Source organism: Cyprinodon tularosa, unplaced genomic scaffold (assembly GCF_016077235.1).
Source record: "Cyprinodon tularosa strain WSP-4 unplaced genomic scaffold, ASM1607723v1 ctg1155, whole genome shotgun sequence".
NCBI lineage: Eukaryota > Metazoa > Chordata > Actinopteri > Cyprinodontiformes > Cyprinodontidae > Cyprinodon > Cyprinodon tularosa.
Genome location: NW_024037954.1, coordinates 1,735 through 15,387, shown reverse-complemented (window position 1 = coordinate 15,387; position 13,653 = coordinate 1,735). Strand labels below are relative to the sequence as shown.

Genomic DNA, 13,653 nt, shown 5'->3' with positions numbered 1-13,653 from the left:
ATTAAACAAAACTATGAACTGTGAGCATTTTGCAACCTGTCAATTGGTGAGAGACAGTTTACACATTTTGTTTATAGAGCAGCCACTCAAATGAGTTCTCAAGCATACAAGTTCCTAATGAGTAAAGACGCTTGGCTGAGACTTACATCTTTGCCAACAAGGTCCTCCTGATTTTCCACGATGCCCCATGGAGCTATACCAATAGTGCAGATTTTGCCCCTTGATTTGGAGGCGTGGTCTTTCAGCGCGTCCCCCACGTGGCGGATCACCCCTTTGATTGAAAGATTCAGAGACAGGAATAAAGGGAACAATATTGTCACAATCAATTAACAGCTTAATGTCATGACCATGCACTCTGCCATGATATTTTGACAGAATCTTTTAGCAGCAAAAGATGAATAGACACCCACATGAAGCCATACGCAAACACTTCTTAAAGCACCTAGGTGTCATCCTCAGGGGAGCAGCAGTCATGCCCGGAGGCCATCTTATCACATTTCTCCAGCTGACATTCATTCTTTCTCCACCTCCACCCACTGTCCATCGAGTACAGACTTCCATCTATTATTCAAGCTCTCTTGCCTCTGTACCCAATCTGTCACTAAATCTTACACCCTGTTCCTTTTTGTATTCAAGTGTGGAAATCCTGTATCTCTCAATACTGTAATGTTTTCTATTTAAGTATTTTAATTTGTTGTATTAAAGATTGCAACCCTGGCTGTTCTTCTTATAGAAATCTGTATTTACTGAAAATAACATTGTTGAGGAACTCAAAAGCAGTGAAAACAGATGCTCAAATAATCTTATCTACTAGAGGTAAATAGAGGTAGGTGTGAAACTAAATATTTCTCAAATACATCAATAATACTTCCTAATGGATATGCTTTTGAGCAGAAGGGCAAAACATTACATCTTTCCACGTGTCATTATAACCATCATCAAAATTACTTTGATTTTAATTTTGGGCCTTTAATTAGATTTATTTTTGTGTGATTATACAAAAAACATATTTCAGAGTTTTAAGTGTTAACTTGGGTCATCCATATATTATCATTAGGTCTTAGATTGACTTTTTAGAAAGATTTATGCTTTTTGAATGATCTATTATACTATTTTGTCTCCAGCATTTATTTTAAAATAAAAAAATATGTTAGGTGTCATAAAAAAGAACTCCCTAAGCGGAGTTAAAATTTAGATACGATTGGAACAGGGTAATGACTCTGAACAAAATGCAAATTCTCATTTTGGATAAAGCAGCCTCAATCTGAAATGCAGAATAATTTTACAATCCATGAAGAAACATTTGTACACCTTAAAACATCATGTTCTTTAAAGGAGATGCCAGTAAGTAAAAAAAAAAAAGGGGCATATTTACTGCTGTGTTGCATCCTCTTTAAACAGCACTGGGGAAACTGTGGACCGATATATATTGACCAGCTTAAAATTCTGTTACAGCAAATTGTTATAAATGATTAAAGATGTAAAGATGTATCCTCTACAAATATGTTTGGCATGCCTAAAACCACATAAAGAACAGTTAGTATTCCATGGCCTGCCACATGTTGATTTAAAAGACGCCTTTCAGTCTGTTTGACATCAGTGTAATTCAGTGTCCTGTAATTAATAAATCACTGGCATATCTCCATGTGTCTGGTGCTACTTTAAGTGTGTGTAATTTGAGTTGAGTGAACATGAACTGCTAACCGCCCACTGAGTAATTTGACCTGGATCCAGTGGTTCATCATCCTGAGAGCCTATACTGGCTTGACAAAGAGCTCTTTAATAGCTAATCATTCATGTGAAACGTTTCCACATACTCATCATACTCCTGTTTGAAGTGCCCACTTCATTTGTAAAACCAGTATTTGCCTGCACAGTGCAAGTAAGATTCAATATGAGGTTGATGTGTTGTTTTCACTTCCTTTTCTTTTTCCTCTATTATGGATGTTGTAAAAAAGGGAAAGAACTTTCAGTATGTCTTGTGAAATATAAAATATCACAGTGTTTTGTTCATTTCTTTATTTTTTTACCTGTATTAACGCCTCCTGTAAATATCCAAGCCCCTGTAGTCATTGCTGCCTTGATGAGCCCTTTGCCAAAGACCTGCTTGAGCTTAGGCTGTAACTCAAAGTTTTGAAGGCCTCCATGAACTGAGATGAGCAGCTTGGGAAGCTCTAGCTGCCACTCCTTTGTCATCAGGTGGAGCAGCAGGTCAGGCTTGGTGTCATAAGACACACGCACATACTGTAAATAGAGCAAAATAGATCTGGAGTTAGTAAACACAAAAAGCTGTCTGTAAGCAATGCCATCCCTTTAACTGTCATTATTTTTATTTAATTAATGCAAACTTTAGATGTGGAAATAAAAAGATGAATTGGAATGCAGAATGTTTTTTTTTTCAATTGTAAAACTGAATTGTGTTTTAGCCATGATTGATCTATTACAGTATCTTTAAATGACTTTCAGTGAAACCAGTGGCCTCTGACAAAAGTGAGCAGAACAAGGAAAAGTCATTCAGTCCAAGGTTATGTGATGTACAACTTGCACAATGTTGTTTAGTGCATTATCACAAAATGAAAAGAAAAGTGTGCAATTGCGGAACTTCCTGGACATGGTGTTCCATGTAAAAAGTTAACCATAGTAGCATCTAAGTAGACAATGATACTCTGGTGCAGCTGCAGAATTCTGCAGCACAGTGGGAAAATCAGTTCAAAGGACAACTATGTGCTCACAAATAGTCTGGCCTTTACCAAAAAAAAATTATAAAATAGATATGACAAATCAAAGCTAGATAAAAGCTATTGTAAAAGCTATTGTTAAAAAAGCCACAAGTCCAATTCAAGTCCAATTCACAGTTTGCCAAAGATTGTATAACATATATATATAAAGATTCTGTTGTTGCCCCAACCCTAGTCCTCAAGGGCCAATTTTCTGAATGTTTCAATGTGTTGCTGCTTCAGCATACTTGAAGCGATTGTATCCTTGGTATATATCATTGTGCCACAGAGGCTTGTTAATGACCCATTCATGTAAGTCACAATCTGACCCTAAGGGCGAGGGTTCAAACTTTTTTTCTTGCATGAATGAATAAACCTGTTGGAGGCTGTAAAAATATTACCAGGAAGGAGGATCACCATCCAGCAGGACTATTGTACTAAAATACTAAATTATATAGTCAGAGTTTCAGTTAAGTGGCTTACAACAAACAATATACATGTAAAAGATTAAGACAGTAAAAGTCTAAACCTAAATATAACTGAAAACCTTTGCCAGGACCTAAAATAGTCACTTCATCCAAACCAATCGCAGAACTTCCTGGTATGTTTGAAAAACAGTAAGACGTAAGCTGGGCATCACTGTACGATTTTTTTCCCTTTTCGGGCCGATCTGTAAGGTCGGGGGAAAATCAAACATGTTTGAAATTCAGTCGGCCGTTGTAAGGTGGTCGTGGGCAGATCGCTCAGTGGGCATGCACAGAAAAGGACTCTTTTTCCTCTTCCTCTCAGACAACAACACAGAGGCATGGGAGAAAATGGAATTCTTTCAGTAAAATTGACAGACCGTAGTAGCCACGTTTGCTCAGCCATGTCTTTGTCCAAATAAGTCGTTGCATTTTCTTTTTAGGGCTTTCAGCACAAAATTGCACAAATTGCCAAAGCAGCACGTTTCATTCTATTGAGCTTCATATTCTTCTTCTGCTTGTTTGGCTTCCGGATAGCTGAGTCCCAGTAGCACCATCTCACTGCGTTTTTAGACGTACAGTGTCATCAGGTGGATCGCTTCAGAGCGTCGGGCCACACAGTGTGAGAACATACATCGTGAGCTGTGAACTCACACTGTACGACGAAAACCTGCACAGCTGTAGCTGCATGCAACAATTGACAAAAATCGCACAGTGTATGCCCAGCTTTATAGCTGTGAAATGTCTCAAACAGTTAGAGTACTTTGTCCTGTAAATAGACTTAGTTTTTGTTTGAAGAAAAAGTTGTATCATGAAGAATCAGCTCAGGAGATGACCTAACCCTATGATGACCAGAATTGGGTTTCTGAAAAGGAGGACACTTGTTCTTTTTTGGGGGGGTATGAAGCATCGACTGCTGCGCCGCTGACTGGACCAGACCTCAACAGAGAGGAAGAGGAGGGCTGGGGAGCGGTAAGGCAGGCGGGGGGAAGCACGGGGCAGCCGATGTCCAGGCTACCATCCCGGAGTTGGGTTAAGTTGTTCCGTCCTCCGCTGGCTCCCTAGCCCCGTCTGGACCAGCCCTGGAGGTGACTGCTCGGTTCGAGTGCCCAGTGTGTTTCGACATTTTTATAGGTATGAAAAGTAGGACATGTCCGGGAAAAGGAAGTCATCTGGTCACCCTACCTAACCTAATTCAACTCCAAACTACTTACTAAAATGGATTGACCAACTTTTGTCATCTCATAGTTATCTGAGATATTATTTTGCTTAAAAACAACAAGTCTTTATACATTCCTATCATAATTCCATGGGCCTAATTAATTTTTTGTGTTAGGAATTTTCCTGTTGAGAACTCACTCATACAGTAATCTTGTTAAATTGAGTCATTTACAGAAAACTGCAGGCTTAGGTGGATTACGTCTTGTTATGAGATCTTTTGCTTTCAACAAACATAAACAATATTATCCATCGAAACCATCCAACAAGGTGTATCTATATTTATCTAGCACAGCTTTCATGTGACTACTTTCCAGGACAATTCCTTTCACATACCCACGCACATCTACCATTATCTTCTCTTTGCCTTTGCTGCCAACCTAGAGTCTATTTATAATCTGTTTTGAAACAGAACAGAAATAGATTCTTTTGCTTCTTTATCCCGTTGATACCATCACTACCTAAACCTATAACGCAAAAGGCTTGCTAATTTTAAAATCTTCATTTATTTTCAACCTAATAGTGCATAAACGTGCCTGTATGGCTTCATGCATTCACTGTTTAGATGGCTTTATCCAGTTGATAAATATTTTAGAATATAGTCCAGGAATCTTTGCAGTTGTTTTTTATTGTTGTACTGTAATGAGTCTTAATCAGTAAATCAGTCACAAACGTAGACATCATCATCCACCTGCTGTCAGAGTTACTCTGTCTGCATTTTGCGCAACACAAGTGAATGTCATTAACATGATTTATTGCATCTTAGGATTCCAATCCAAATCTGACTTTTGACCTGTAGAAGGCACATAGCCATATGGGCATAAAGATATTTTGAAAATATGGGTAAATCTCCATAGCTCTTTTTGACAGTTTTAAGATGAGCAACTTGCTAAGTTTTGACTACTTTTGTTGCAAAGGATCTTGCTGCATCCCTAAATTGCAGCTCTTAACATGCAGGAGTCACCATGGCTTTGTTGGAGTGTCCTCCTCCCTGGAACTCGATGGTACCGAAGGCATCAGTGGGGCTGAGCTGTGTGTGCTTGCTGATTGACCACTTCTCTGACAGGCTGTCATTCTTGCCCAAACGCTCTGCCTTGTCATTTTGGCTCGATGAGATGCCGGGCGGCAAACCCACATGCTGACCTATGAGACGACCACAACAGCACCTGGACAGGAAGGAAAAAAAGGTGAGAGCCGGGTAAAGATCGACGTATTTCACAGGGCTTTACTTGAAATAATTGAAATGTTGTGAAGTGTGATCCCTAGACAAAGCGGCTGTAACAGTACGAATGAGAAGATAGACTGTGATAGACAGTGACAGAGAAAAGAGTGTGAAAAGCTGCCATAATCGGGTGTAAGAGGGGGAGAAGGCTGAAGTGGCAGCTTGTCATCTCGCTTTCATCTTCTTATAGGGAGGAGGAGAGATGAAGGATTTGCAGGCCTGTGCAGCAGCTCATAGACTCTGTCCCTTTTTGTTCGCTCCTCTTAAAACAACTGTTTTTTTTCTATTTGTTCTGGCCTTCTTCTGCATTTCAGTAACTTGGCAGAATGACAGTCGGGAATCGTGTGATTCCTGAATGGGCCAAGGCACCCTAAAACCCAAGCTTTTCAATTTTGTGATTATGGCAAAATAAAAGTCACTGGATGAAGAGACATAGGAGGCTTTGATTCTGACTTCATTTCTCTTTCTTCTCTCACTGAATGTTTTCTCTTTTCCTTCCTCTGCCAAGAGCATGAACAAACTATTAATGCTTTTAATACAAAAACATCTCTTTTCATTTCTATCTTGATCTTTTGCATTCAGTTGATTGGGGTAATCTTGCTAATGTGTTTTTTTAATCAACAGTCTTTATGGTTTTTGTGTATAGTTTTTGTGTGGAGCTTATTAAAATCGGCTTAACCACAGAGCTGTTTTTTTTTTTTTTTACCACAGATAACCAACATGCAACCACTCAAAGTGCTAACTGCTTTGCTAATTCTTCTAACTGCTTTGCTTTCTGCAGTCTCACTATTATACAGACTTGGTTTAGAAGAGCTAATCATCTTAGACATTTGGAAAAGCAGCATTAAGCAGTAAAAATTAGGCAGAACAATGTCGCCGTCTTCATTTTTAGATCTTTAAGCTGAATCGTCCTTTAACTTTGTAATAATAGTAATTGCCATCGGCGTCGCCAGACCCCATTTACTGGGGCACGTGCCCCAGTATAAATGAACTGTGCCCCAGTATAAATCTAATGAATATTTGCAACAGTGATAAATTTTTTTTAATGCATCAATTTAGATAATTCCAACGGGAGGAGACGTATATTTCTACTGAAATGCGTAGCAAGTGTGTTGTTTACTCCAAATTGAGGATGTATTAGCGCCCCCACGTCAGCGCATGTCACTGCATGAACTGCAGGTAAATCAACGCGCTGCTCTCAACTGAGTTGGATGGGACACTGTGCGGCTGCAACGTATTTTTTTTTTTAATTGACAGGTAAGAAACGTTCTGATAACGTTTCTTACCTGTCAATTTTATTATTTTCCCAGTGAAACCACATGCTTTATAGGCTACTAACTGAAAATGACTGCAATTGGTTTGTAGATGGATATCAGGAAATTCCTCACACGAAGCAGAGACAGGGAAGCAGTAAAACAAGATGAGAGAGAGGGAGGTAAGGTCCCGTGGTGAATTAGTGATTTAAGCTAAGCAGTTACATTAGGGACGTTATTAGCCATATGATAGATATTTACATAATTATAAATTAACGTTTTTTAATGTTTGCTGTAGAGAATGAGAATGAAGGTGCTGGAGTAGGAAAGGGAGGAGGAGGAGAGACTGACAGGCAAGAGACAGGTGAGAGACAGGAGAGACAGGAGAGACAGGACCATGAAGGTGATGAGGAAGCAACAACCAGCGTCCACAAACAAGAAGGGGACATTAGTGACTTAGGGGGAAAGCATGATGGTCCTAAACAAGTGAAGTTGTCCCACTATCCCCAGGACAAATTTGGAGTGAAAAAAAAAAACTTTCATTTAATTCAAAATGGTTTGAAAGCTTTTTATGGTTGAAAAAGAAAGCCTTGTCATCAAGGATATGCAGTGTGTTTTCAACTTGCTTGATAACACCATGTTCCCCACACTAACGCAGGTCATCCAGATCTCCCTCACCATCCCAGTCAACAGCTGGAGTTGTGAAAGGTCATTCAGTGTGTTGAGAAGTCTCCACACTTGGCCGAGGTGCACAATGGGACAAGACAGGCTCCATCATCTTGCTATTTTATCAGTTGAAAAGGAAGAACTTTCTAAGCTGAGTCACAAGTGATTGACCACTTTGCAAAAATGAAAAATAGGAGGTACACTTTAATGCTCAAAAAATAGAAGAAAAACTTAGTTCAGGTTTAGTTAAACTTTCCCCTGAACTAAAACTCTGAAACCTATGAATTAATGATTACTTCAGAATGTGTATAAGGAAACTTTTTTTTTTTTTAAGTTTGTACTGTCTTATTTTTTATAGCTGCAATGTTGAAAATGTTCATGTTTGTTAAAACAAATATGCTCTTACACTCATTAATATCTCAACTGGTAATTTTGGTAGGAATGTATCAGGGTGGGGCAGTGTGCTTGTCTGTATTTGTGTATGGCAGGAGGGGCACATGCGGTAGGGGGCCAGTGCCCCAGTAAAGCTTTGTGCCTAGCAACGCCCCTGGTAATTGCTTTTCAAAGCAAGTCCAATGCTCTTTATTGTTGTTATACAATGTACCATGAGATTAGAGAGCTTACAGTATTTACTGTACTGACAAATGAAATTACCACCAAAAATACTATTTCCAAATGAAGTTAAACATTTCCCAGTTAAACATAAAACTAAGATAGATACAGTATGTAAAGATAAGGGATTAAAACATATTGCATGGGATATTAGTTATGTGCTTACATTCACAAACAATCATATTACTGTAAATGTATGGAGTAATCCTGTGGAGGTAGAGTAGATAAGAGCAGCATGGGATTTCATGATGGCTCTCATAAAGACACTATTTCTCAGTCTGTTTGCCCTAGATTTGATGTATCTATAATGTTTCCCAGAAAGCACTAGCTTGAACAGCTGAACTGTCCATGATGATTTTGTGAGCTCTGGTGAGGCCCTGCAAGCTGCATATGCCTGTGAGGGAGGGGAGAGGGTAGCTATCAATCCTCTCTTCTGCACTGAGCGTCCTCTGAAGCCTCACTCTATCTGCCTTAGTGCAGTTCCTGTATTAGGTGGAAAAACTGTACATCAGCAGGGTCTCAATGGACAAGCATTAAAAGGCCAGCAGCAGCTTCTTGCCTATGTTGTGCCTCCTGAGAATTTGCAGGAAGTCTAGATGATGCTGTTAGACCTTCTTGATAACAGCTTAGGTGTTAAAAGTCCAGGAGAGGTCATCAGAACTGGACTCCCAGGACCCTGCAATTGTGGATTCTTCCCACACACTCACCTTTCATGTTGAGGGGTTGTGTGTGTGTACTGTATGTACAGTATAACGCTAACTTTTGTCTAATGTTGGCATTTAAGGGCTGATTTGACAAGTTCAACAAGATCAGCTTTAGATGACCCCTGCAGAGGCTCTTATGTATCTTCGATTTGACAGCATTGTTGAACAAATAACTTGCAAAATTTATAAGAAAATCTATAATTATTGTATAAGTGTCAAGATGTCACCATACCCATCATAAACTTACACTTAAAAGTTTCCCATGAAGCACTAAATCTGCACAACCCTTACTTTTGAAAAAAAAAAAAAAAAGTTTCTATTGATTTGAGTCAGAAAAAGGTCAAACAAATCCAAATGACCTAAGCTGGCTGAAATAAAACATAAATTTGAGCTATACAAACATCTGTACTCACCTATGGGGGTCTTTGGTGCTCGCGATGATATGAACACATTCTCTCTTGCTGAATGCCCTTTCTATCCATGATTTCTGTGCCTGCATGAGACAGAAAATGAGACAGAAAATTCAGTGTGCTATAAAAATATGTCCATGGAGAAACGTCAGCTAAAACCCAGGAAACATTGGTTATGTTAGCATTTCTCCAGTTTAAGCAATGGTTGACAGATAATGGTAAATGGTTTGTACTTAAATTGCAGCATTTTCAAGTTAGGGGAATCCAAAGCACTCATGTGTGCACACTTAAAACATTAATAACGGATAGAATTTGGTATGTGGGATTTCAAACAGGCAGTCTAATTGTTCATTTATGAAACTTTAATACCCTGCAGTCACATGTGGTCCAGGTTAGAGAGACTAACAGAATCCAATTATCTTGTTTCCAACCTGTATGGAATGACACTGCAAAATAATAAAGTCGTACACACACACTCCTCCAAGTAGAAAGTTAATGTCTAACAGAGGTACTGTATTTGCCTGGATATTGTGCAGGTAAAGCATACCAATTTCAGAAATGGTAAAAATGTTTGAAGGACTTGCACTAGCTGCTCTTTATTTAGTCACAAGTAAGAGTACTCTATATTTTCCACGCTTCCAAATGTTTTACATTTTTTAAAATTTCTTTTTGTCTATTACACTAGGTGGGCCGTCTAAGTCGGGCGTTGCAAAATATGTTTCAGTGTTTGGATATACTGTAGCAGTGACATGGTTTCTCACTGTACTCTCTTTACAGAGAAAAAAACATCTAGGAACAAAAAACACCATCCCTCTATTGGACTGGCATGTCTTTAAAGTCCAAACTGATGACATTAAAAACATTTTTGAAAACTTATTTTTTTCAGCATGAAGTTGAAAAGAGCTGTTTTAACCATTTATGTACTCCTCACACATATAAATAGGCTGAAGGTGTCAAGGGTCAATGGCTAAAATTTAGTTTAATATACTGGAATAACTATTGAACACTCCTACTGAAATGTAGAAAATACTCACATTCATCTCTGAAATTATTTTTTAGGGTATTCTTCAATGGAAAAACTATATTAAAATCTTCTAAAAAAAACCTTTAAGTTTGTGCTCTCTGATTTTAATTTTCCCCATACTTTTTTGATTTTGTTCAATTAATTTCCTGCACTGCAAAAACAATCCAGAAATAAGTAAAAAATGGCTTAAATTAAGTATATTTAGCCTTAATTTGAGCAGGTAAATAAGATGATTTGCCAATGGAATGAGTATTTTCACTCTTAAAATAAGATAGTTAGATAATATTTACTTGAAATAAGACGATAAAATAGTTTTTTCTTATTTTAAAAGGAAATTGTCTTGTTCCATTGGCAAAGTGTCTTACTTACCTCCTCAAATCAAGGAAAAACACACTTATTTTAAGAAAAAATAACTTATTGAGATTTATATTTTTTGCAGTGTGCAACTTTAGTTTCAGTTTGTGAAACTAAAGCTTCAAGAATGACCAGTTCAAAGTCTATGTGTCTCTGCTTTGTCAAATTGAAAAAATATTAAACTTATTATACAGTTTTATTCTAGGCTTAATTTAATTCATTCCAGTTTATTTAGATTTAGCCAAAAATGTAAGACTATATTTCCCTGTAAATGTTTCCTTCAGCTGCTTCTTTAGTACTATATTTTGGAAAACAGATTCAAATCCTGTGGCTCCAAAGTAAGATCTTGTTGGGGGTTTTTATTTTTATGAGCCAGAATGTTACATATCCAAAAAAATATGTGCAATAACATAAATTTATCTCAGTTAAGGTCTATAGCAGACCTGGGCATTTTACGGCCCGCGGGCCACATCCGGCCCATTGGCTGTCCCTGTCTGGCCCGCATGAAGTCAAGTAAATTAAAACATAAATCAAAAAATAGGCCTATTTAATCTGAGCATGAAATACGGCAGTATTACTTTTATTTTGAAAAGACTGCCATTGCTTTTTTTTTTTTTATATTTACGTAGTGACGCACATGCGTAAGCGAACGGCGACAGGTGATGCTCGTAAGAAAAAAAAAGTGATGCTGGTAAGCTCGCCCTCAACATGTCAGCCCACGGCAAAAAGAGGAAAATCGACACAGAATGCCGCGTTTTCAACAAGACATGGACTGCTAAATATTTATTCACAGAAGTCAAAGGTAAAGCCGTGTGCTTAGTTTGTGGTGTACAGGTCGCCGTGCTTAAGGATTACAATTTGAAGCGCCACGTGACCAAACATGAGGAGAAATACAAGAACTCGTCTGACCAAGAGCGCGCAAAGGAGTCGGATGCTTTGCTAGCAAAGCTGCAAAACCAACAAGGACTTTTTACAAAACTTTGCACATCCAGAGATGCAGCTGTCAAGCAAGTTATGTCATATCCCACAAAATCGCTAGAAAAAGTAAGCCGTTTTCTGACGGGGAGTTTATTAAAGAGTGTTTGTTGGACTCTGCTGCCCTAAATTGCCCGGAGAAAAAGGGAGCTTTTGAGAACGTGCCTCTCTCACGACGGACTGTAACGAGGAGGGTGGAGGACATCGCGGGGAATCCGGAACTTCAGCTGAAGAACAGAGCGGTCAGCTTCGACAAATTTTCCCTTGCTTTGGATGAAAGCTGCGATGTAAGTGACACTGCCCAGCTACTTATTTTCATACGTGGGATATCTGCAGACTTTAAAATCACGAAGGAGCTGGCAGCCATGCAGTCAATGAAAGGGACAACAACCGGGAGTGATTTATTCACGGAGGTAAATGCGTGTTTGGACAAGTTGGAACTAAAATTGGACAAGCTGGCATGTGTGACAACAGATGGTTTTCCAAATCTGACTGGGAAAAATGTTGGACTTTTGAAGAGAATGCAGGAAAAAGTGACAGAAATTAACCCTGAGCAGAAATGGACATTTTTGCATTGTATTATACATCAGGAAGTGTTGTGGCTGGATTTTTCCCACTGAGCATGTAAAATGAACTGTAAAACATGAAAAGCATTTATTGCTTTTTGCATGAAGTTGACAGTTGCTTATCTTTAATATACTGTAAAACACTTTCAGTATTTGAGAAAATTAACGTGTTAAAAATAAAATGAAACACTGATGCAATTATTGTTTCTTCCATTAAATTCTATTAAATTCTATGTTTTTTACAATAGGAAAAATTAATACTGAGCAGAATTAAGCTCATGTTATTGTTGGTTCGGCCCTCCAACACAAGTCAGTTTTCTTGTGTGGCCCCTTTTAAAAATTAATTGCCCACCCCTGGTCTATAGGCTATGTCCGTCCGTCCGTCCGTCCGTCCGTCCGTCCGTCCATCCATCCATCCATCCATCCATCCATCCATCCATCCATCCATCCATCCATCCATCCATCCATCCATCCATCCATCCATCCATCTTATTCCGCTAATCTGGAGTTGGGTCGGGGGGTAGCAGCTTCAGTATGGAGGCCCAGACATCGCTTTCCCTAGCCACTTGGGCCAGTTCCTCTGTGGGAACCCCAACGTGTTCCCAGGGCAGCCGAGAAACATAGACCCTCCAGCATGTGCAGGGTCTCCCTCTGGGTCTCCTCCCAGTGGGACATATCCAGAACTCCTCACTTCTTGCTGTGGAACACTGTATCACCTTTACAACCTCAGCAGGGTCCTGGAGGGTGCATGGGAGTTCGCTCAACCAGTTTTCACATGCATGCAGTAAGTCTGAAACGTTTCCGGTGAGAGTTGGACTTCGCCAACGTTGCCCTTTGTCACCGATTCTATAGACTATGTTGTACATTTTATTTGCTTGTTGTAATTCTTGTCAGAAGTTGTTGCATGAGCTTCAATGTGCTTTTCTTCAGTAGTGGGATTTTTTCCACTAAGCATTATCACTTCCAATACTAATCAGCATGTTACTCAGTTTCTTGTTACGGTAATCAAAAAACTAGACTGTTCATTTCAAGTTTTTCCAAATATGTCAACACTTAAACATTGCCTGTTGGAAACACCTCAATGGTTTGTTTATTGTTAAATCTTACTTTTTAGATTTATGAACTTGACCTGGAACATTTAGAAGTTTTGAAAATTCTTCTAAAAATGCCACCAGTATGTTTTGCCGTAATCAGGCTGCAAAGCTTTTTAGAGCGCTTTTTATATTTGGTCAACTTTATATTAATGTGTTAGTGTTCATTTACTTTGCTATAACCCTCTATAAGATTTATTATTATGTGCATGAGTTTCATTGGTTAACACTGATATGGTGTGAATTTGATATTAATTGTATGCCTTCATGTTAGATGCCTAAAACAAATTAAAACAATTTCATTCTCCATTGTTGGGAATATTGGAATATTGGACCTAGTTAGAAAAGTCATTGTTAGCAGAAACAAGACAAACCTC

General features: G+C 38.7%; 1 protein-coding gene across 3 annotated transcripts in view; it reads right to left on the bottom strand.

Moving 5' to 3' along the window:
• Positions 1 to 9,393, bottom strand: part of trpm3 (transient receptor potential cation channel, subfamily M, member 3) — a 98,465-nt gene extending 89,072 nt beyond the window's left edge. For all 3 annotated transcript variants that reach the window (XM_038306493.1, XM_038306500.1, XM_038306508.1), the window contains exons 1-4: positions 9,270 to 9,393; positions 5,364 to 5,565; positions 2,031 to 2,244; positions 147 to 271 (exon numbers count right to left, since the gene is read on the bottom strand). In XM_038306493.1, the coding sequence (XP_038162421.1) occupies positions 147 to 271; positions 2,031 to 2,244; positions 5,364 to 5,565; positions 9,270 to 9,355 (627 nt within the window). In that variant the 5' untranslated portion in view covers positions 9,356 to 9,393. The remainder of the gene's footprint in view (positions 1 to 146; positions 272 to 2,030; positions 2,245 to 5,363; positions 5,566 to 9,269) is intronic.
• Between the last annotated feature and the right edge of the window lie 4,260 nt (positions 9,394 to 13,653).